This window comes from Syngnathus scovelli, chromosome 6 (genome assembly GCF_024217435.2).
Source record: "Syngnathus scovelli strain Florida chromosome 6, RoL_Ssco_1.2, whole genome shotgun sequence".
Classification (NCBI taxonomy): domain Eukaryota; kingdom Metazoa; phylum Chordata; class Actinopteri; order Syngnathiformes; family Syngnathidae; genus Syngnathus; species Syngnathus scovelli.
In genome coordinates, this window is record NC_090852.1 from 766,117 (window position 1) to 791,644 (window position 25,528).

The 25,528-nt window shown below is 42.3% G+C and overlaps 1 protein-coding gene across 2 annotated transcripts in view; it reads right to left on the minus strand.

Moving 5' to 3' along the window:
* LOC125970576 (NT-3 growth factor receptor-like) overlaps nucleotides 1-25,528 on the minus strand; it is a 235,706-nt gene that overhangs the window by 5,323 nt on the left and 204,855 nt on the right. For both annotated transcript variants that reach the window (XM_068651159.1, XM_068651158.1), the window contains one exon: nucleotides 8,049-8,292. In XM_068651159.1, coding sequence (XP_068507260.1) covers nucleotides 8,049-8,292 — 244 coding nt within the window. The remainder of the gene's footprint in view (nucleotides 1-8,048; nucleotides 8,293-25,528) is intronic.

Below are 25,528 nucleotides of genomic sequence, written 5' to 3' on the forward strand. Positions count from 1 at the left end.
TCTAATTTCTACATTTTTCAACCGATTCAACCCATTCCAACTTTATTCACTTTGTTCACCTTATGCTTACCATATTCACCCCCTTCACCCCCACTTCCACAATTCAACCCTTGACCCCCACTTCCAGAGTGGCGGCCATCTTGGATTGACCCTGAAGTGCCCCAATGAACCCGGAATGAACTGGAAGTGCCCCAAATCAAACCGGAATTGACCCCAAATGAACCGGAAGTGACCTCAGGTAAACCGGAAGTGACCCCAAATCAAACCGGAAGTGACCCCAAATCAAACCGGAAGTGACCTTTTTCAACCGGAAGTGACCTTTTTAAACCGGAAGTGACCCCAAATAAACCGGAAGTGACCTGAGCTAGACCGGAAGTGCCTCTAATCAAACCGGAAGTGACCCAAATCAAACCGGAAATGACCATATTTCAACATTAAGTGCCCTAATTACCTACATTTGCGCTAACTTTTGCAAATTTTGCCCGATTAAACCCATTTCAACATTTTAACCCCAAAAGTGAACCTCCTGAAGCCGTTTCTTTCCTTTTGTTCCAAATTTCAGAAACTTTTGGTGCAATTTTTTTTTCTTTTAATTCCCATTCATTCTCTATTAGGATTCAAGATTTGCTCTAACTTCTACATTTTTTAACCGATTCAACTCGTTCCAACTTTCAACTGTTCCTCTTTTGCCTTCCTATTCCACAACTTCCCACTTACCAAAAATTCTCTACAATTTTGTTTTTCTACTCTAATTTCTACATTTTCAACTTATTCAACCCATTCCACCTTTCAACTGTTCATCATTTTCCTACCTATTCCACAACTTCCCACTTACCCAAAATTCCAAATTTTCAATTTTGAAATTCACACCCAATTTTCCCAAATTTCCTTTTTCCCTTGTAATTTCTACATTTTTCAACCGATTCAACTCTTTTCAACATCATTCTGCAACATTCCCCAAGTATTTATTCAACCTCTTCACCTTCACACGCAATTTCTTCAGGAATTGCAAATTCTAGTTATTATTATTATTATTCTACTTATTCCGCTCACTTTTTTGACGCTTAACTCCTTCCACATACTTCAACCGATTCACTCCGTTCCACTTTTCACTTATTCCAAATATTCATGACACGGCTGCTTACATTTTTTTTGTTCGAAAAATTTTCCGTTTTCACAAAATTCACGATTTTGTGGCATTTTTTTCCCCATTCATTCTTAATGGCAGATTCAACATTTCACATTTTTGTTGTTCCAGTTTGAAATTCACTTATTTCAACACATTCAAATCACATTGGGGACATTCCCAAACTTGCCAAATTCAAAAATTTCACGTTTTCACTTTTAAAATTTGCACAAAATTTTGCAAAATTTCACAAAATTTAGTTTTTCACTTCTAGTTTCTACATTTTTCCACCGATTCAACTCGTTCCAACTTTCAACTGTTCATCTTTTGCCTACCTATTCCACACCTTCCCACTTAGCAAAATTTCCAAATTTTCAATTTTGAAATTCACACCAAATTTTCCCAAAATTTAGTTTTTCCCTTCTAATTTCTACATTTTTCAACCGATTCAACCCATTCCAACTTTATTCACTTTGTTCACCTTATGCTTACCATATTCACCCCCTTCACCCCCACTTCCACAATTCAACCCTTGACCCCCACTTCCAGAGTGGCGGCCATCTTGGATTGACCCTGAAGTGCCCCAATGAACCCGGAATGAACTGGAAGTGCCCCAAATCAAACCGGAATTGACCCCAAATGAACCGGAAGTGACCTCAGGTAAACCGGAAGTGACCCCAAATCAAACCGGAAGTGACCCCAAATCAAACCGGAAGTGACCTTTTTAAACCGGAAGTGACCCCAAATAAACCGGAAGTGACCTCAGCTAGACCGGAAGTGCCTCTAATCAAACCGGAAGTGACCTAAATAGACCGGAAGTGCCTCTAATCAAACCGGAAGTGACCTTAATAGACCGGAAGTGACCCAAATCAAACCGGAAGTGACCCCAAATGAACCGGAAGTGACCTCAGGTAAACCGGAAGTGACCCCAAATCAAACCGGAAGTGACCCCAAATCAAACCGGAAGTGACCTTTTTCAACCGGAAGTGACCCCAAATAAACCGGAAGTGACCTCAGCTGGACCGGAAGTGCCTCTAATCAAACCGGAAGTGACCCAAATCAAACCGGAAATGACCATATTTCAACATTCAGTGCCCTAAATACCTACATTTGCGCTAACTTTTGCAAATTTTGCCCGATTAAACCCATTTCAACATTTTAACCCCAAAAGTGAACCTCCTGAAGCCGTTTCTTTCCTTTTGTTCCAAATTTCAGAAACTTTTGGTGCAATTTTTTCTTCTTTTAATTCCCATTCATTCTTTATTAGGATTCAAGATTTGCTCTAACTTCTACATTTTTTAACCGATTCAACTCGTTCCAACTTTCAACTGTTCCTCTTTTGCCTTCCTATTCCACAACTTCCCACTTACCAAAAATTCTCTACAATTTTGTTTTTCTACTCTAATTTCTACATTTTCAACTTATTCAACCCATTCCACCTTTCAACTGTTCATCATTTTCCTACCTATTCCACAACTTCCCACTTACCCAAAATTCCAAATTTTCAATTTTGAAATTCACACCCAATTTTCCCAAATTTCCTTTTTCCCTTGTAATTTCTACATTTTTCAACCGATTCAACTCTTTTCAACATCATTCTGCAACATTCCCCAAGTATTTATTCAACCTCTTCACCTTCACACGCAATTTCTTCAGGAATTGCAAATTCTAGTTATTATTATTATTCTACTTATTCCGCTCACTTTTTTGACGCTTAACTCCTTCCACATACTTCAACCGATTCACTCCGTTCCACTTTTCACTTATTCCAAATATTCATGACACGGCTGCTTACATTTTTTTTGTTCGAAAAATTTTCCGTTTTCACAAAATTCACGATTTTGTGGCATTTTTTTCCCCATTCATTCTTAATGGCAGATTCAACATTTCACATTTTTGTTGTTCCAGTTTGAAATTCACTTATTTCAACACATTCAAATCACATTGGGGACATTCCCAAACTTGCCAAATTCAAAAATTTCACGTTTTCACTTTTAAAATTTGCACAAAATTTTGCAAAATTTCACAAAATTTAGTTTTTCACTTCTAGTTTCTACATTTTTCCACCGATTCAACTCGTTCCAACTTTCAACTGTTCATCTTTTGCCTACCTATTCCACACCTTCCCACTTAGCAAAATTTCCAAATTTTCAATTTTGAAATTCACACCAAATTTTCCCAAAATTTAGTTTTTCCCTTCTAATTTCTACATTTTTCAACCGATTCAACCCATTCCAACTTTATTCACTTTGTTCACCTTATGCTTACCATATTCACCCCCTTCACCCCCACTTCCACAATTCAACCCTTGACCCCCACTTCCAGAGTGGCGGCCATCTTGGATTGACCCTGAAGTGCCCCAATGAACCCGGAATGAACTGGAAGTGCCCCAAATCAAACCGGAATTGACCCCAAATGAACCGGAAGTGACCTCAGGTAAACCGGAAGTGACCCCAAATCAAACCGGAAGTGACCCCAAATCAAACCGGAAGTGACCTTTTTCAACCGGAAGTGACCCCAAATAAACCGGAAGTGACCTCAGCTGGACCGGAAGTGCCTCTAATCAAACCGGAAGTGACCCAAATCAAACCGGAAATGACCATATTTCAACATTCAGTGCCCTAAATACCTACATTTGCGCTAACTTTTGCAAATTTTGCCCGATTAAACCCATTTCAACATTTTAACCCCAAAAGTGAACCTCCTGAAGCCGTTTCTTTCCTTTTGTTCCAAATTTCAGAAACTTTTGGTGCAATTTTTTCTTCTTTTAATTCCCATTCATTCTTTATTAGGATTCAAGATTTGCTCTAACTTCTACATTTTTTAACCGATTCAACTCGTTCCAACTTTCAACTGTTCCTCTTTTGCCTTCCTATTCCACAACTTCCCACTTACCAAAAATTCTCTACAATTTTGTTTTTCTACTCTAATTTCTACATTTTCAACTTATTCAACCCATTCCACCTTTCAACTGTTCATCATTTTCCTACCTATTCCACAACTTCCCACTTACCCAAAATTCCAAATTTTCAATTTTGAAATTCACACCCAATTTTCCCAAATTTCCTTTTTCCCTTGTAATTTCTACATTTTTCAACCGATTCAACTCTTTTCAACATCATTCTGCAACATTCCCCAAGTATTTATTCAACCTCTTCACCTTCACACGCAATTTCTTCAGGAATTGCAAATTCTAGTTATTATTATTATTCTACTTATTCCGCTCACTTTTTTGACGCTTAACTCCTTCCACATACTTCAACCGATTCACTCCGTTCCACTTTTCACTTATTCCAAATATTCATGACACGGCTGCTTACATTTTTTTTGTTCGAAAAATTTTCCGTTTTCACAAAATTCACGATTTTGTGGCATTTTTTTCCCCATTCATTCTTAATGGCAGATTCAACATTTCACATTTTTGTTGTTCCAGTTTGAAATTCACTTATTTCAACACATTCAAATCACATTGGGGACATTCCCAAACTTGCCAAATTCAAAAATTTCACGTTTTCACTTTTAAAATTTGCACAAAATTTTGCAAAATTTCACAAAATTTAGTTTTTCACTTCTAGTTTCTACATTTTTCCACCGATTCAACTCGTTCCAACTTTCAACTGTTCATCTTTTGCCTACCTATTCCACACCTTCCCACTTAGCAAAATTTCCAAATTTTCAATTTTGAAATTCACACCAAATTTTCCCAAAATTTAGTTTTTCCCTTCTAATTTCTACATTTTTCAACCGATTCAACCCATTCCAACTTTATTCACTTTGTTCACCTTATGCTTACCATATTCACCCCCTTCACCCCCACTTCCACAATTCAACCCTTGACCCCCACTTCCAGAGTGGCGGCCATCTTGGATTGACCCTGAAGTGCCCCAATGAACCCGGAATGAACTGGAAGTGCCCCAAATCAAACCGGAATTGACCCCAAATGAACCGGAAGTGACCTCAGGTAAACCGGAAGTGACCCCAAATCAAACCGGAAGTGACCCCAAATCAAACCGGAAGTTACCTTTTTAAACCGGAAGTGACCCCAAATAAACCGGAAGTGACCTCAGCTGGACCGGAAGTGCCTCTAATCAAACCGGAAGTGACCCAAATAGACCGGAAGTGACCCAAATCAAACCGGAAGTGACCATAATTCAACATTAAGTGCCCAAAATACCTACATTTGCGCTAACTTTTGCAAATTTTGACCGATTAAACCCGTTTCTACATTTTAACCCCAAAAGTGAACCTCCTGAAGCCGTTTTTTTCCTTTTGTTCCAAATTTCAAAAGATTTTGGCGCAATTTTTTTTTTCTTTTAATTCCCATTCATTCTTTATTAGGATTCAAGATTTGCTCTAACTTCTACATTTTTTAACCGATTCAACTCGTTCCAACTTTCAACTGTTCAATTTTGGTTTTCTACTCTAATTTCTACTTTTTTCTACTTATTCAACCCATTCAACTTATTCAACCCATTCCACCTTTCAACTGTTCATCATTTTCCTACCTATTCCACAACTTCCCACTTACCCAAAATTCCAAATTTTCAGTTTTGAAATTCACACCCAATTTTCCCAAATTTCCTTTTCCCTTGTAATTTCTACATTTTTCAACCGATTCAACTCTTTTCAACATCATTCTGCAGCATTCCCCAAGTATTTATTCAACCTCTTCACCTTCACACGCAATTTCTTCAGGAATTGCAAATTCTAGTTATTATTATTATTCTACTTATTCCGCTCACTTTTTTGACGCTTAACTCCTTCCACATACTTCAACCGATTCACTCCGTTCCACTTTTCACTTATTCCAAATATTCATGACACGGCTGCTTACATTTTTTTTGTTCGAAAAATTTTCCGTTTTCACAAAATTCACGATTTTGTGGCATTTTTTTCCCCATTCATTCTTAATGGCAGATTCAACATTTCACATTTTTGTTGTTCCAGTTTGAAATTCACTTATTTCAACACATTCAAATCACATTGGGGACATTCCCAAACTTGCCAAATTCAAAAATTTCACGTTTTCACTTTTAAAATTTGCACAAAATTTTGCAAAATTTCACAAAATTTAGTTTTTCACTTCTAGTTTCTACATTTTTCCACCGATTCAACTCGTTCCAACTTTCAACTGTTCATCTTTTGCCTACCTATTCCACACCTTCCCACTTAGCAAAATTTCCAAATTTTCAATTTTGAAATTCACACCAAATTTTCCCAAAATTTAGTTTTTCCCTTCTAATTTCTACATTTTTCAACCGATTCAACCCATTCCAACTTTATTCACTTTGTTCACCTTATGCTTACCATATTCACCCCCTTCACCCCCACTTCCACAATTCAACCCTTGACCCCCACTTCCAGAGTGGCGGCCATCTTGGATTGACCCTGAAGTGCCCCAATGAACCCGGAATGAACTGGAAGTGCCCCAAATCAAACCGGAATTGACCCCAAATGCACCGGAAGTGACCTCAGGTAAACCGGAAGTGACCCCAAATCAAACCGGAAGTGACCCCAAATCAAACCGGAAGTGACCTTTTTAAACCGGAAGTGACCCCAAATAAACCGGAAGTGACCTCAGCTAGACCGGAAGTGCCTCTAATCAAACCGGAAGTGACCTAAATAGACCGGAAGTGCCTCTAATCAAACCGGAAGTGACCTAAATAGACCGGAAGTGACCCAAATCAAACCGGAAGTGACCCCAAATGAACCGGAAGTGACCTCAGGTAAACCGGAAGTGACCCCAAATCAAACCGGAAGTGACCTTTTTAAACCGGAAGTGACCTTTTTAAACCGGAAGTGACCACAAATAAACCGGAAGTGACCTCAGCTAGACCGGAAGTGCCTCTATTCAAACCGGAAGTGACTCAAATAGACCGGAAGTGACCCAAATCAAACCGGAAGTGACCATATTTCAACATTAAGTGCCCAAAATACCTACATTTGCGCTAACTTTTGCAAATTTTGACCGATTAAACCCGTTTCTACATTTTAACCCCAAAAGTGAACCTCCTGAAGCAGTTTTTTTCCTTTTGTTCCAAATTTCAAAAGATTTTGGCGCAATTTTTTTTTCTTTTAATTCCCATTCATTCTTTATTAGGATTCAAGATTTGCTCTAACTTCTACATTTTTTAACCGATTCAACTCGTTCCAACTTTCAACTGTTCAATTTTGGTTTTCTACTCTAATTTCTACTTTTTTCAACTTATTCAACCCATTCAACTTATTCAACCCATTCCACCTTTCAACTGTTCATCATTTTCCTACCTATTCCACAACTTCCCACTTACCCAAAATTCCAAATTTTCAGTTTTGAAATTCACACCCAATTTTCCCAAATTTCCTTTTCCCTTGTAATTTCTACATTTTTCAACCGATTCAACTCTTTTCAACATCATTCTGCAGCATTCCCCAAGTATTTATTCAACCTCTTCACCTTCACACGCAATTTCTTCAGGAATTGCAAATTCTAGTTCAGTTTATTATTCATATTATTTATTTATACATTACCTACTCATGTATGCAATTTATGGTGTAAAATAATGAAAAAATGCTTTAAAAAAGCTTTTTTGGGGGGCTTGGAACGGATTACAATTTCTTCCATTATTTGTAATGGGAAAACATGATTCGTAATTTGAACGATTCACTTCTCGAACAGCATTCTGGAACGGATTGTGGTCGAAAACCGAGGCTCCACTGTATATTAAAAAATATATAACCATAGAACAACAGTAGAATAAGAAGGTACTTGGGTGTTCAATAATTTTGACCTGACTGGTCGATCTCAATTGACATTTTCGGGACCCGATTGTTTGCAATTTGTTTAGTTTAGTAGGGAGTACTGTACACACATTCTGTACAGATTAAAAATACGAGCAAATGACAGTAGACCGATTGATGAAGCAATTAAGTATGACCTTACCCTATAATAATCAGTGCTGTAAATGTCTCTTGACATGCCAAAGTCTCCTATTTTCACCTGTAGGGCATTTCCTACCAGACAGTTTCTGGTAGCCAAATCACGGTGCACAAAATGTTGTGATGCAAGGTAGATCATCCCTGCTGCAATTTGACTGGATATGTGAAGCATCTGTGACAAACCCAACTCTCCGTTAGTCTGCAATGGCTGTCCATCCACCAAGATCATGGCATCTGGTCCATGGGCTCTAGGGAGTGTGAAATGGTTGGGAAATAGTTCAGACATCTACTGATTACAAAAAACATTACTCCTGAGTATGGAATTTGACCTGCATTGTTTACTATTCTGATTGCTCTTTTTTACATGATGCATATTGGTTGTACAGTGCTCTTATCAGTATTACTCCACACCTTCACACAATAGGGAAGATACAGTAATACAAGAGTGCAGTACAGTGTATGTAACTTTATGTCTGATATAATTCACGTGATTTCCAAAGAATTTTAGAGTCAATAATAACTCCTTAAAATGTATTCTTATATCCTTTCCAGGGTGGCAGTGTCTATTTTCATTTCTGCAGTGGCTGGAATTACACAATTTTAACAAATCATAAATTTTGTTAAGATTTAAAGATTATTTGGTCACAGCAAATCACAATTTTAATTCTCAACTCATTCATTCATCATCTGCTTTGGATTCTCTCCTGAGCAGAAAACATTTGTGTCACCAGCAAAAATACCATAATTTTCGAACTATAAGTCGTACCGGAGTATAAGTCGCACCATCCATAAAATGCACAAGTGAGAAAAAAAACATATATAAGTCGCACCGGAGTATAAGTCGCACTTTTGGGGCAAATTTATTTGTCAAAATCCAACACCAAGAACAGACATGAACCAGCAACAACAGGCTAAACGATATGGTATGCTAACGTGACATATACACAAACGAGGAGCTGAGAACGGGCCTTAGTAACATTCAGAGTTATTCAAACAAGTATTACATAAATAACACGTTTATCAAACCATCTGTGTCACTCCAATTCATTAAATCCATCGATCGTCCTTTATGTAATCAATGCCGCGTATGCGCCACATATGCGCCGCTGACATCGGACTCGTAAGTTGCATTTCTAATTATTCCACAGACCCATATAACGATATATAAAGTATATTTCAAGTACCGTATTTGCCGGTGTATAAGTCGACTCGGTGTATAAGTCGACCCCCTAAAATTCGACGGAAATTTACGATTTTATGATATATCCTTTGTATAAGTCGAGCTCAATTGTTGCATTATATTAAACTTCAAAATTCAATATGCGAAATTTATTGACGAAATAAGTTCAAATTCCGGGAGGCCGTGTGCATGCGGCTGTTTATAAGCACCGCGGAGGAGATCGCGGAGCCTCATTCGACTTCCAGCGGCCGGCGAGCTCGCGCACGCCGCCCGGCACCACCGAGAGGCCGGAAATAGCTCCAAGCCGAGCGGATCGGCACTTTATAAGCACCGTGGAGGAGATCGCGGAGCCTCATTCGACTTCCAGCGGCCAGCGCACTCGCGCACGCCGCCCGGCACCACCGGGAGGCCGTGCACACGCGCCAAGTGGCCGGAAATAGCTCCCGCCGAGCGGACCGGCTCTTTATAAGCACCGCGGAGGAGATCGCAGAGCCTCATTCGACTTCCAGCAGCCGGCGAGCTCGCGCACGCCGCCCGGCACATCCGTGAGGCCATGCGCACGCGCCAAGTGGCCGGGAATACCTCCCGCGGAGCGGATCGGCTGTTTATAAGCACCGCGGAGGAGATCGCGGAGCCTCATTCGACTTCCAGCAGCCGGCGAGCTCGCGCACGCCGCCCGGCACAGCCGGGAGGCCGTGCACACGCGCCGGGTGGCCGAAAATAGCTCCGGCCGAGCGGATCGGCACTTTATAAGCACCGCGGATGAAATCGCGGAGCCTCATTCGACTTCCAGCGGGCCGCGCACTCACGCACGCCGCCCGGTTCAAATTTTCTAAGTGCCAACGGCTCTTGCGCCATAAAGAGTCCGCCTCGGCTGGTTCCCCATGTCGGCCAGAACAAGTGAAAATTCGGCCTCTTCCCCTGGAAGTCCGGCCAAGTTTGGCGAATATTTTCTAAGTGCCAACGACTCAACCGCCGTAAAGTGTCCGCCTCGGCTGGTTCCCCAAGTCGGCCACCACAAGTGAAAATTCGGCCTCTTCCCCTGGAAGTCTGGCCAAGTTTGGCAAATATTTTCAAAGTGCGAACGACTCAACCGCCGTAAAGTGTCCGCCTCGGCTGGGTCCCCGTGTCGGCCACCACAAGTGATAATTCGGCCTCTTCCCCTGGAAGTCCGGCCAAGTTTGGCGAATATTTTCTAAGTGCCAACGACTCAACCGCCGTAAAGTGTCCGCCTCGGCTGGTTCCTCCGGTCGGCCAGAACAAGTGAAAATTTGGCCTCTTCCCCTGGAAGTCTGGCCAAGTTTGGCGAATATTTTCTAAGTGCCAACGACATTCATTTAGACATGGCGATTGAATGTTTACGTACCGGTAGTTATTGTCGTTGGTGGACGCGCGATGACTCGCACATTCGCTCAATACCCAGTACTTCCCCCTAGCAGTCATCGTCGCTGCCTGGCTTTCGATGTCCGTTATTGAGGTGAGAATATTTGAAATTGTTGCTGAGGATGCGTGTTAATGCGACGAACGCTTTATAATGATTCAGTTTCTCGCTGTTTGATGAGCCTGATGGACGCACACCCACGCACAATGAGATGCATGAGAAACAGCCTTGGTTACCATCACATTTGAAGCGATGAATACGAAGTTAAATTTTATGACTCGGTGTATAAGTCGAGGTCGATTTTTTTCGGTCGATTTTGGATCGAAAAAGGTCGACCAATACACCGGCAAATACGGTAACTATCATATAACAACAATATTATCAAACCATCTGTGTCACTCCTAATCATTAAATCCATCGATCAAATTCCTCGTCCTTTATGTCAACAGCGCCGCGTGCGCGCCGCACAGATCTAGTATACAACTATATTGTAGTGTTAACAAAGTACCAGGAAACACGTGGGTTTGGTAAACGGCTCTTTATTTAACAAAACAAGAGTTCAACGAGCCAACAACTACTGAACTGTAACGATAAAAACATATACAAGTTGCTGCACGAAATAAAATATATCAAATAACTAAAACATAAATACGTTTTTCAAACCTTGTGTCACTCCAAATCATGTGGGGCCCTTCGTCATCTTCGTCATCCCGTGATAGAATCCTTTTTCCTTATGTAAACAACCGCCGCGCTGCTGACGTCACTTGCAGGTCAAATGACAGTAATCCCTTGCTACATCGCGGTTCGTTTATCGCGGTTTCACTACATCCCGGATATTTGAATTTTAAAAATTTGCGAAAAAATTCACATATGTCTTTCCTGAGTATAAATCGACGCCCCCCCCCCCCCCAAACTATGAAAAAAAACGCGACTTATGGTCCGAAAATTACGGTAATGTACTTTAATATACTGGAAGCCTTGCATGTTGTTTATGAACACATATCTAAATAATTTTGGTCTTTATATTGATATTTGTGGTACACCACAGGTTATATTTGAAACTTATTATCTCCGCAATCTGCAGTCTCTTCTCCGTGTAATTTTTCAACCATTGCAATTCTAACCCTCTAATCCCAAAACGCTCCAATTTTGTTGACAGAATATTATGATTTATTGTGTCAAAGACTTTCTTCTGTCATATCAATGACTGCCATAGAGGTTTTTCTCCTTCCAGCTGCTCCCGTTGGGGTCGCCATAGCAGATCAACTGTTTCTATCTCACTCTGTCCTCCGTATCTTTCTCTGACACACTAACCACCTGCATGCCCTCCCTCACCACATCCATAAACTCCCTCTTTGGCCTCCCTCTTCTCCTCCTGCCAGGTGGTTCCTCAGAATCCTTCTCCCTATATACCCCTGGTCCCTCATCAGCATGTCCAAAACATCTCAATCTCACCTCTCTGTCTCCAAACCGTCTCACCTGAGCTGTACCTCTGATATGTTCATTCCTAATCTTGTCCATCCTCATCACTACCAAATCATCTGTACCACCTCCAGCTCTGTCGCCAGTGTTTTTGTTAGTGCCACCATCTTTAAGCCGTACAACATCGCTGGTCACACTACTGCCTTATAAACTTGCCCCTTGATTCTTGCAGATATTCTTTGGTCACAAATCACTTCTGCACCTTTCTCCACCCACTCCACCCTGCCTGCACTCTCTTCTTCACCTCTCTGCTACACTCTCCAGAACTTTGGACAGTTGACTCCAAGTATTTAAACTCCTCTACTTTCACCACCTCTGCTCCTTGTAACCACACTATTCCACGAGGTTCCCTCTAATTCACACACATGTACTCGGTCTTACTCCTACTGACTTTCATTCCCCTGCTCTCCAGAGCATACCTCCACCTCTCAAAGATACTCAACATGCTCTCTACTCTCACTATATATCACAATGTCATCTGCAAACATCATAGTCCATGGAGACTGAGTGCCAGGGAGGTTGAGCGACTTTTTCTTCTAAATCCATTTTTTATGAATAACTCAAATTCGGCCCACGTCGCCGTTAGGCTCTCGATCGTCGATCTTCGGACACAAAGTATGGCAGCGGACCAAGAGGTTTGTACGGCTTCGTGCACCAACTGCACCCTTCTCTTAGAGAGGTTGTCCCTGCTAGAGGGACGTGTCCGCCAGTTAGAGCAGAATAGTGCGATAACAGTAGATGTGGCGGACACAGACGCGGGCTGTAGTCAGCCCGCTAGCCCGGTTAGCATTAGCCCCAAGCGGCTTGCTAATTGCGATGAGCCAGGTAAGATGCATAGCCAGCCAAAGTCATCTCGGTCTACTGGCCCTCGCACATTGGTCATAGGTGACTCCATTACCCGTAATATTACTCTTAAAAATCCAGCCACGGTAATGTGTATTCCTGGGGGCAGAGCACCCGACATAGAAGCTAATCTTAGGGAGCTGACTCGCAATAGGCCTAGTCAACAGCGTAGTTCCACCAGCACGAGCTACTCGGACATAGTGATACACGTCGGCTCCAATAATGTTAGGATGAGACAATCAGAGATCACAAAGAAAAACATAGCGAGGACTTGTGATCTCGCCAGAAAGCTGAGTCGGCATCGAGTATTTGTCTCTGGCCCCCTGCCTGGGAGAGGCACTGATGAGAGGTTTAGTAGATTAGTCTCCCTTAATCGATGGATGGCTGGGTTCTGTAAAAAGCAGGGACTGTATTTTATAGATAACTGGTCCTCCTTCTGGGGCCGCCCCGACCTGCTGAGGAAGGACGGCCTTCACCCTAACCGTGAAGGCGCCTTTACTCTTTCTAGGAATATAGATTACTGTTTGAGCCACTCATGACAGGTCACTTTAGAGCAGGCCAGGGCACAGGTGATTAGACCAACTGTGAGGATGGGTTTGGAGTCTGTTAAGTTAAAGTTAACTAGCACTAGGCTAGACTTTCAGCATGCACATAGCTCCTCGTGTAGACTAGAGCGCGACAGTTTGAATAGTGCTACAGTACACGTAACACACTTTCTACTGGGGTAGTAGACAAATTCAATCACTCCACCCCGACCGATCTTGCTGATTAAACGGTGCCTGTTTTAGATAACTTCACGTGTAACAAATATTCACCATCAAATTTCCACGGTCGTTTCGTCCCACCGCGCTAATAAACTTTTGAGAGGTGATGTCAGGCCTAGAGAAAACAATCTTACTCGCATCCCGTTTAAAAATCCTTCGATAGATACGCACCCTAATCGACCGATTACACTTAAACTCGGTTTTATGAATATTAGATCGCTTCATACGAAAGCAGTTCTCGTTAATGACCTTATCACGGAACATAATCTAAAGGTTTTTGGTCTTTGCGAGACCTGGTTAAAACCTAATGAACTGCTGCCGCTTAACGAGGCCTCGCCTCCAAATTTTGTGAGCTCGCATGTGGCGCGTCCTCGAAAAAAGGGTGGCGGTGTCGCCCTCATCTCAAATTCTGAGCTTAGATTTAGGCCTCGTTCAATTAATGTATTTAAAACATTTGAAGTTCTCATTGTCCGATCCACCGCTTTACCGTCATTTTATCTTGCTGTTATTTACCGTCCACCCGGGGCTTACTCTGGCTTCCTAGATGAATTTTCAGAATTTGTGGCTGATCTAGTGACAAATGCAGATAATATAATTATCATGGGTGATTTCAACATCCACATGAATTTACCGTCAGAACGACTGACTTCGGCGTTTCAGAATTTAATCGATACGTTTGGTTTTACGCAAGCCGTACAGGCAGCAACGCTTAAGAATGGAAATACCTTAGATCTGTCAAGTCAAGTCAAGTCAAGTCAAGTTTACTTGTATAGCCCTAAATCACAAACAGTCTCAAAGGGCTTCACATAGCCAAAATTGAAATTATTATCCAAGCATCCCCTGATCTTAAGCTCCCAAAAGGGCAAGGAAAAACTCAAAAAAAACCTGCCAAGGGAAAATGAGAAACCTTGAGAAGGGACCAGAGATGGAAGGATCCCCCTTTCAGGATCACCAGGTTGGAATGGATGCAGAGAGTGCACAAGTAATACATAATATGAAAATCAATGAAAAAATGGATGTCGGAGGTGCCCTTGATTGTCCTGGCAGTGTCTTCAAGGGGGTTGAGCTGCAGTTTCTTCATCTTGAATTGGTCCCCGAGAATCCAGCTAGCCGCTATCAGCTTCTGAGCCACCTAACCCCCTCCCCAGCCGGGGAGGGGGTGGGCAGAGAGAACAAAACAAACTCCGGCCAATCGGCCACTACAAGTTAGTTAAAGGCCATCTCATAGAAATGTGTCTTTAAACGTGTCTTAAATGTTTCTACTGAGGTAGTAGTTCTAATATCCATTGGTAGGGCATTCCAAAGCTCTGGAGCCCGAATAGAGAATGCTCTAGACCCTGCAGACATTTTCTTGGCCCTCGGTATAACTAAAAGACTAGCGTTTTGCGAACGAAGGTTACGAGACGGAACATAATGTTAGAGATTTGCTCACTCCAACTTATTTTGCAAGAACCACACGGGAGACAAGTAAGTCCTTTTGGACACCTGCAGGTGGAGAGTCCATTCGTCGCTGTCTGAACAGCGATGATCGAATGAAGTCTGAACTCTCCTTCCTGCAAGATGATATTTATTAAGAGAAACAGAGTGGGGGTTGAGAGTTGACAGGTTTGGTGAACCCCCGGCCTCTGGTAAGATCAGAGCAGGGGGTGTTTTACGATGTTGTGGGAAACAGAACAACTTTGATTGCTTCCTCTGCAGCTGGTCAATCAAGCAGAGGAAGCAACCACTTTATTTTACTGCGTTGTGAGAGCAAGACAAGATTGGTTAATCATTATAGTCTACATTCCAACATAATCCTATGATAAAGATAACCTGGAAAACCCTAACACATAAGGAACGACTAGGTCGACGAGATATGGAGGCGCTAAACCATGCAGTGATTTATAGGTTAGTAGAAGAACCTTGAAGTCACATCTTAAATGGACCGGGAGCCAATGTAATTTGGCTAATATTGGGGTAATGTGATCAAATTTTCTTGACCGTGAGAGCAGCCTCGCAGCGGCATTTTGCACTAACTGTAGACTTTTGATACTGGACTTAGGAAGACCAGAGAATAATACATTACAGTAGTCCAAGCGCGACGTGACGAACGCATGTATAATAGTTTCCGCATCCCCGGTCGAGAGGATAGGACGAATCTTAGCAATATTACGAAGGTGAAAAAACGCAATCCTGGTTATATTCTTAATGTGTTTTTGAAAGGAGAGCGTTTGGTCAAATATTACCCCGAGATTAGTTACCGTATCACTCTGAGTGATAGTACGGTTATCTATAGTTATAGTGGTTTCCTTAAATAAGTGTTGATAACGAGTAGGACCAATTATCAACATCTCAGTTTTATCTGGGTTAAGACGAAGGAAGTTGAGAGACATCCATTGCTTGATCTCCGCAAGGCACGCCTCGAGATTACAACAGTCCCGTGGCTCTGTCATTGATAACGGCATATATAATTGGGTGTCATCCGCGTAGCATTGAAAGCTAATATTATATTTACATATTATGTCCCCAAGCGGAATCATATAAATATTAAATAAAATCGGTCCGAGTACCGATCCCTGTGGGACACCACACGTAACATTATAAAGCTCAGAGGACGTATTGCCATGGACCACTCGGTGTGTCCTGTCTGATAGATAGGAATTGAACCAGCTTAGTACTGTCCCTGAGATACCAACACAACTGGTATTATCCCGGGGACTAGCAACCTCAAATATAATTGTACTAAGTTCATTTTGTTTTTCCTTATTTAATCACTTCACTGGTTTCTTTTATATCAAACAAATTGTTTTAGGTTATTCACCTGACATGTTTCGGCGGTTTCTTCCGCCTTCATCAGAGTGTCACAGATGTGATAGTGACGCGTCTTTATCAGCTGATGGATGAAGGCGCGGCTCACCTGTCAGATTTGACAGGACATACACAACACCTCACAGACCATCTCAACACCATAGACACCACCGGTAACATTAAATTCACCCACGAAGAAGAAACAGACCAAGCCATAGCCTTTCTAGACATCAACATACACCATACAGACAACGGAGACATAAAAATAAAAGTACACAGAAAACCCACACACACCGACCAATACCTCCTCTGGACATCAGAACATCCCACTATACATAAACTGTCAGTTGTCAGAACACTATACGAACGCACAACAATAATCACGGATCCGGAGGACGTAGCACAGGAAGAACAATACATACAACAGGCACTTAAAAAATGTCAGTATCCACAATGGGCAATAACCAAAGGTGCAGAACAGGTAAAAAAACAAAGGATACAAAACACAGGGGAAAAGAAAGAAACAAACACGGAAACAAGAACCCAGCGGAATGGTGATTTTGCCGTATGTGAGAGGAATTACGGAACGCATCAAAAGAGCCATGAATAAACACAACATAACCACACCTATCAAACCACATACAACACTCCGTCAAATACTGGTCCACCCAAAAGACTAAGTCAACCCGGAAAACAAATGCAATTCCATATACGAAATTCCATGCAAATCATGCAATAAATCATACATTGGAGAGACAGGGAGGAACTTCATCACAAGAAAAATAGAACACAAGAAGGAGTGTGAGAAGGAGACGGCAACAAGACAAACGAGCAATAAAACTACAAGCAGAACAGGAGCACTACAAGTCAGCCATAACCGATCACTGTAAAAGAGAAAACCACATCATGGACTGGGAAAAGGCCAGAGTCATCCGCACTGAAGAAAATAAACATCAGCGTTGGATCAGGGAGGCCATTGAGATCCGCAAGCGGGGCCCGAGAACCATCAACAGGGATGAGGGAGCCTATATCCTCTCTACAACCTGGAACAGCATTCTGGAGAGGTGAATGGACAGCAGAGGGCGTGGCCCACCAGTCAAATCTGACAGGTGAGCCGCGCCTTCATCCATCAGCTGATAAAGACGCGTCACTATCACATCTGTGACACTCTGATGAAGGCGGAAGAAACCGCCGAAACATGTCAGGTGAATAACCTAAAACAATTTGTTTGATATAAAAGAAACCAGTGAAGTAACCTCAAATATAGAAGTACTGCCATACACTACTGTTTTGTCTGATCATTTCTTAATAAAATTTGAAATTTTAGTTCCTTGTCAAAGACAACAGAGCAATCAGAATTATAGCAGCCGTAATTTTAACTCCATGACTGCAACTGCGCTATCTGAGTTACTGTTGCTGGCAACCGCCATATTTCTCGCATATATCGGCTCTATTGATAATCTTACAAATGAATTCAATGCGACATTATTAAAAGCCATCGACTCTGTGGCGCTCCTACGTCTGAAAACTCGCTGTAGATGGCCAACTCCGTGGTTCACAGATGAAACACGTACGCTTAAGCAATTATGTAGAAAGCATGAGCGCAGATGGCGTTTAACCAAACTTGAGGTTTTCCATCAGGCATGGAAGGACAGCCTAGCCTCCTGAAATATAAAGATGCGCTTATCTTAGCAAAAACTCATTATTTTTCGCAAGTCATTAATCTCAATAAAACCAATCCTAAATACCTATTTGATACAGTGGCAAAGCTAACTCTACGCCAGCCGACCCCCGATAGCTCCTTCCATTCAGCTGATGAGTTTATGAAATTTTTTGCTCAAAAGATTGATTCCATTAGGGACGAGATCAAGAATATTCCAATCGCTCGGTCGATACCGCCGGTTACTAGCGCTGGTGATCATGCAATAACCCTCTCAAATTTTAAAAGCGTGTCCCTTGAAAGACTTACACAATTGGTTAGTGCGGCTAAAGAAACAACATGTTTACTCGACCCGCTTCCAGCCAAACTACTTAAAGAATTATTTCCAATTTTAGGACCGTCCGTCTTAAATATAATCAATCTGTCTGTCTCCTCTGGGATAGTGCCAACAGCCTTTAAAACCGCTATTATTAAACCGTTACTTAAGCGAGCAAATCTTGACCCGGACTGTCTCCGTAATTATAGGCCAGTTTCAAAACTTCTTGAAAAAGTAGTAGCGCAGCAGCTTATTGATGGCATGGTTGCTAATAATTGATATGACTCTTTTCAGTCTGGTTTTAGAGCTAATCATTGCACAGAGACAGCACTTGCTAAAGTGACTAATGATCTCCTCATAGCTATGGATTCAAATACGTCGTCTGTATTGTTACTACTCGATCTTAGTGCTGCCTTTGACACTGTAGACTTCGATATTTTATTAGGGCGTCTTAAAAGTTGTGTTGGTATTTCAGGGTCAGCACAAGGCTGGTTCTATTCTTATCTATCAGACAGGACGCACCGAGTGGTCCATGGCAATGCGTCCTCTGAGCTCTATAATGTTACGTGTGGTGTCCCACAGGGATCGGGACTCGGACCAATTTTATTTAATATTTATATGATTCCGCTTGGGGACATAATACGTAAATATAATATTAGTTTTCAATGCTATGCGGATGACACCCAATTATATATGCCGTTATCAATGACAGATCCGTGGGACTGTTGTAATCTTAGGCGTGCCTTGCGGAGATCAAGCAATGGATGTCTCTCAACTTCCTTCGTCTTAACCCAGATAAAACTGAGATGTTGATAATTGGTCCTACTCGTTATCAACACTTATTTAAGGAAACCACTATAACTATAGATAACCGTACTATCACTCAGAGTGATACTGTAACCAATCTCGATCTCAATAATATTTGACCAAACGCTCTCCTTTCAAAAACACATTAAGAATATAACCAGAATTGCGTTTTTTCACCTTCGTAATATTGCTAAGATTCGTCCGATCCGCTCGACCGGGGATGCGGAAACTATTATACATGCGTTCGTCACGTCGCGCCTGGACTACTGTAATGTATTATTCTCTGGTCTTCCTAAGTCCCTCATCAAAAGTCTGTAGTTAGTACAAAATGCAGCTGCGAGGCTGCTCTCACGGCCAAGAAAATGTGATCACATTACCCCAATATTATCCAACTTACATTGGCTCCCGGTCCATTTAAGATGTGACTTCAAGGTTCTTCTACTAACCTATAAATCACTGCATGGCTTAGCGCCTTCATATCTCGTCGACCTAGTCGTTCCTTATGTTCCGTCTCGTAACCTTTGTTCGCAAAACGCTAGTCTTTTAGTTACACCGAGGGCCAAGAAAATGTCTGCAGGTTCTAGAGCAGCCATGGGCAAACTACGGCCCGCGGGCCACATCCGGCCCACGGGGTCGTTTAATCCGGCCCGCCAGACCTGAATGAATTGTATTATGAAAAATTTTTTTTTGTCATTTTCCCTGCAATGACTGTGTTTCCCCAGTAGATGGGGAAACACCGGCCCACGCATTTACTCACGGAAGCCGTGTCAGAAAGATCTTTGCACGCTCACAAGTGCCTGTACGTACTCGGTAGTACGGACCCGGCGCACTCCGCGCTCTATTTCTATCAATGCCGGATTTTGAGTGTGGGCTGTGACGTCCGCATTCTCGTCTCAGGTGGTGCGTGTTGGCGACAAAATCTCCGCCAGCATCACGCTGAGCACGGGGGCCCCCCAGGGCTGCGTGCTCAGTCCATTACTCTTCACCCTGCTGACGCATGGCTGCACTGCGACCTACAGCGACAACCGCATAGTGAAGTTTGCTGACGACACGACTCTGGTGGGTCTCATCACAAAGGGCGACGAGACTCGGTACAAGTCGGAGGTTGACCTTCTGACCACGTGGTGCAGGGACAACAACCTCCTGCTGAACGTTAATAAGACCAAGGAAATCATTGTTGACTTCCGGAAGGGTCACACAACACACCTGCCGCTGATCATCGATGGTGCTGTGGTGGAGAGGGTGAGCTGCACCAAGTTCCTGGGGGTGCACATCAGTGAGGACCTCTCCTGGTCCGCAAACACCTCGTCACTGGCAAAGAAAGCTCAGCGACGCCTGTACTTCCTGCGGAAGCTCAGGCGTGCATGTGCTCCTCAGGCAGTCCTGTCTACATTCTACCGTGGCACTATTGAGAGCGTCATCACCAGTTGCATCGCTGTCTGGGGTGGTAACTGCACTGAACAGAACTTGAAGGCCCTGCAGCGCATAGTGAATAGGGCTGGTAAGATTATTGGTGCTTCGCTCCCCTCCCTGAAGGACATTTACACCTCCCATCTCGCCCGCAAGGCAACCTCGATTGCCAGAGATGTGAGTCACCCGGCTCACTCTTTGTTTGACCGTCTGCCCTCTGGGAAGAGGTACAGGAGCCTGCGCTCCCGCACCACCAGACTTGCCAACAGCTTCTTTCCCCAGGCTGTTAGGGCCCTGAACTCGCTACCCCCTTCTGCGTAGCGTGTGGCACTGTTGCGCTATTTTCGGGAATGTCTGCTGTACGCGCACTTCCTCCTTTTTTTTCTGCTCCTCTTATTTATTTATTTATTGTTGTGTTATTTATTCATTATTTATTCAGCACGCTTTTGTTATACTTGTTACTTGTTTGTCTGTTGTGAGCCATGTCTTGTCACCGTGGGATAGGGGGGAACGAAATTTCGGTTTCTTTGTGTGTCTTTGGCATGTGGAGAAATTGACAATAAAGCTGACTTTGACTTTGACTTTGAAAGTAATTCGCACGCTGACCTTTCAGATACAGTTTTACGCTAAAGCCACGCACGCACAAATCTTACCCTGGAATCCTTCCATTAAAATGAGTGGCCCAAGGAAAAGAAAGGCGGACATTGAGAGCCAACCGAGTGTTTAAAAAAGAGTGGACAATTTGTGTTAGATAAATTGTATATATATGTTATCATGCGTTCCCTAATGAGTACCTATTAATAAAGTTATTGCGCAGAATGCTTGCTGTTTCTTCTTGCAGACATCACCTAGTCCACAACAAGTCAAACGATGCTGTCTGGAGCTTCCTGACCTTCTACACATCTGGGAATCCAAGAAAGCTGTTGATGTCTGCACATGTCATTTTGTCTATGCACTCTTTTCACATGACCACTTTGTTTCCCATAACATTTTATCCTTGCGACTTCTAGTTTCACATAGAATCTTGTTTCTTCTCTCATGAGACAAAGCCCACGCTTTCCCCCCCACCTATGAGGGGCTAGTCTCACATTGTAGGTAGGGCATTCCTGAATAAAAAGAGAGGAGTGTAAACAAGACCTTTAGTGTATTTTGGATTGCTGTAAGTCTGGTTGCACTCCTCGCGAGAAAAGATCAACATTCTGTCTCACTGGTTTTGTCTGCTGATCCTTTTGCTGAATCTGAACCTAACAGATTTTTGGGGGCTCGTTCCGGGATCTCAATAGGACTATTTCTGGTTCCGGCCGACTTTTCGACGCAGGACAAGTCCTTGGCCAAGGCATATAGATAGAGAAACCCTTTTCATGGGGCTGTCTCGATCAGTCGGTTGGACACCGGAGTGGTTGACGAGATCATCCGAGGAGAAGGCCCAGCAGACTGTGAGTACGAATCTTGATTCTGTTGAAGTAATGAAAGTGCAGTGACAAGAGGTCACTTAAAACCTTGACAATTCTAGACCCTATCAAGTGCAATTAGAAACAGTAAATTCTGCTGGGATGTTGGAGTCCCCTGACTGATGAGTCAGTTAAATTCCATGGGAAAGCGGACCCATCTGTTTTCTAGAGAAGTACAGGTAATTTGGAGCAGTTAAATTCCGCTGAGGTGTCGTGGGCCTCCTAGTTAACCTTCCTAGCTTTCTGCTGCCATCTGTGGTGTTTTCTTAACTCTTGTTTAGCTGGTTTGGCTTCTTTATCCATGAAAAGATAGGTTTTATATGGGCTTTAGGGGAAAAGCAAAAATAGGGTTTTTCTTACACAGTAGGAAGGTTAAAGAGTTTAGATTTTGTTAAGTTCCACGGGAGGGCGGACTCCCCTGCTTGCCTGTGGGAAGATAAGAGTGCGCATTGTGTGTGTGTGTGCGTGTGCGTGTGTGTGATTTGACTGAGAGTGATCTCCTTTGAACTCTCCTTTGTGTAAAATACACGGGACTGTAAACCGTGGCTTTGTGTGGACGAAAGCAGGGATTCTCCGTTTCCTCCACACATCGAACATTTAAACACTGTCCTGTGCATAAAGTCAAAACTGAAATTTAGAAAATAAACCATGGGGACAGCGAATAGCAAACAAAAACCGCTACCCCGACATGAATTAAAATGCAAAGATTGGAAATTGATGGAAGAAGTTGACCCCGAAAACGTAAAATATCTTGACAAATGCATATTTTGGACAGAGGGGGTTTGCATTATGCGACGTGGCGGTGGCGAAGCTCTCCGCACTTCAGTTGCTCCCCCCACCCTTGTTATCAGCTGGGAAGATTGTCATGTCTATGTTGTGGGCCCGTGTGTTTGTTTCTGTGTATGTTTGTGTTTGTGTATCAGTTCGTTATAAAGGTTGGAATTGCGTTAAATTGGTGCACGAAAGCGGTGTGCTAGACAATGGTTTATCAGATTTGCATTGTTAAATGTAAAAATTAGAAATGATAGAATAATCTGAGGGTTGTGGTCAGAAACTCGTCCAACGAGGAGAGTGCCCAGCCCTCATAAAAATGTGAGAGTAGGAGAGAACATACATTGTAGTATTGGATAAAATTAAATTATTGATTCGTTATGGCATAAAACTATACAAGGACACATGTAAGGACAAGTCAAAGATTTGAATCACTTAGAGTTAAAAACAACATTGCAAGGGGGGCACTTTTTATCAAAAGGACACCAAGTAAAGTATTAAGTAGTGGGCATTCGTGATTGGGATTGAATTAAGGATAAACTTAGGTCAATGATTAGAAATCAATGGTGCTCTACACAAAAAGGCTTAAATTTTAATGGGGAAATATTTGGAGTACTGACCCTCTCTCTGCACGTTGTTGGTTTACATAGGTCATGGGCCTAGTTTATTTGGTTTTGTTTGTGGTTTGGGGTTATTTTGTTTATTGTTAAGGTGTTCCTTGTTATTCTCTTGTCCCCTGCATTGCAAATGTCTTCTTGATGCAGATAGGTTAACAGGCTGGGACTTTAGTGAGGAGATAATTTGTCGATTGATGGGGGTTGGTAATTGTCCAAATTCTAGTCACATGTTTTGAGGGACCACAGCAACAACATTATATTTAATTTCGAGGCCATTATTTGGTATGATATGACAGTGTCTAGCTAAGTAGACTGTTCTAAAAAAAAAGAAATGTGAGAGTGAAGGAGGAGGTTTGATTTGTAATCTGACATTTGGGTCCCATTTTGAAGAGCATAGGTTGTTTTTGTTTGTTTATTTTTTAAGATATGTTTAACAGTTTATCTCGGTGCAGTAAGGATATAGAAATTTTGCAAGACTTAAAATTAAAAATTAAAAAGCAAAATTACATTCTCATTTTCCCAGATGTGAGGGAAATTGAAAGATAATGAAGACGAAGAAAAGATAAAAAAAGAACTTGCTGTTGCACAGACAGGAAGATGATGACACAGTGTCAGCGCGAGCTCGCTTAAGAACCGCAGCTGAGAATGTGATGAATGAAAATGAGAAAAATGATCAAATTACAGAGACAGATGTTGTGGCACGGCAAAGCGAACCATCCTTTTCGTCTTTGTACCCCAAATTAAACAACTCATTGCTTCCTATAATTTGAGAGGTGATGAAGTACAACAGGTTTTCATGGCATCCTTAACCAAACATTGGGCAAGCGTTAAAGACACCTGGAGTCCTTTTGATCTCCAGGGCCGTCCATTGGAATATAACGGGGTGCCATTACAAATACTAATTGACCAACTATTGCAGGATAAAAATAAAAATTTCAACGTAGAGCAAGTTACACAGACATTGGCCGGACTAAACAAAAACAAGATAAGTTGTTTGAAGACTTTAGACACAGACCAGAAAGAGTGTTCAACTGATGTCTATGATCAACAACTCAAAAATGCTCTACATGCAAATTTGCGACCAGTATTATGTCGACAACGAATAAATTCGACAATTTTTTTCCCTATAAAATGGTGCCGTTTGGGTTTGAAGTACATAGTCGCTTCAAAGGAGGAAAAGCATGATTTAAGATACGCGATTGATCAATGAGAAGACCCTTGTGCCAGGGGTGTCAAACTCATTTGTTCGCGGGCCGAGGTTTAGTCATGGCTTCTTTTGGAGGGCCGGTATGACTGTCATACCCGAGTAGATGTGTGAGCGCCTCATATTGTGGGGGCTGCGGAATGAGCTGACGAGTACCTCGCTTTCAAATCAGACAAGTAAAAACTGGTCTAATATTTGAAATTTAACATATTACTAAAAGTGAAGATAATTTGCGATTCGAGTGATGGCACATGTATATGAAGCACAATTTGACACCTGTGCCTTATACAAAGGTAAAGTTGGATTGGAATTTGATGAAACGGATATGGACATCCACATATTCCATTAGAGTTTAAATTGCTTGCAATGTAATTGCGATTTAATTAACACCTGTGTGATTGATTGATTGATTGATTGGTTGATTGATTGATTGATTGATTGAGTGAGCGAGCGAGCGAGCGAGCGAGTGAGTGACTTTTCTGTCGCCTGCACGTCATCTTTCCTGCATGGCTACGTTGCTGTCTCAGCCACATCTGACCGTTGGAAGATGCACGACACTCAATCCTGCCACTCTCGTTCCCCTTCCTGACGACGGCGAATTCCATGATTGTGTCGATGCTGCCCAACAAGTTGCTAAGGCTCGGCCTGATTTGGAAGATACGCCTCTGCCAGATGGTCATGTGGTTTTTGTTGATGGGACTTCTAAGAAAAATGAATCTGGTGTGACCCTTACTGGGTATGCCATTGTTACTGCCGACATGGTTTTGGAGGCTGCTAAACTGCCATCCAATATGTCTGCACAGGCCGCTGA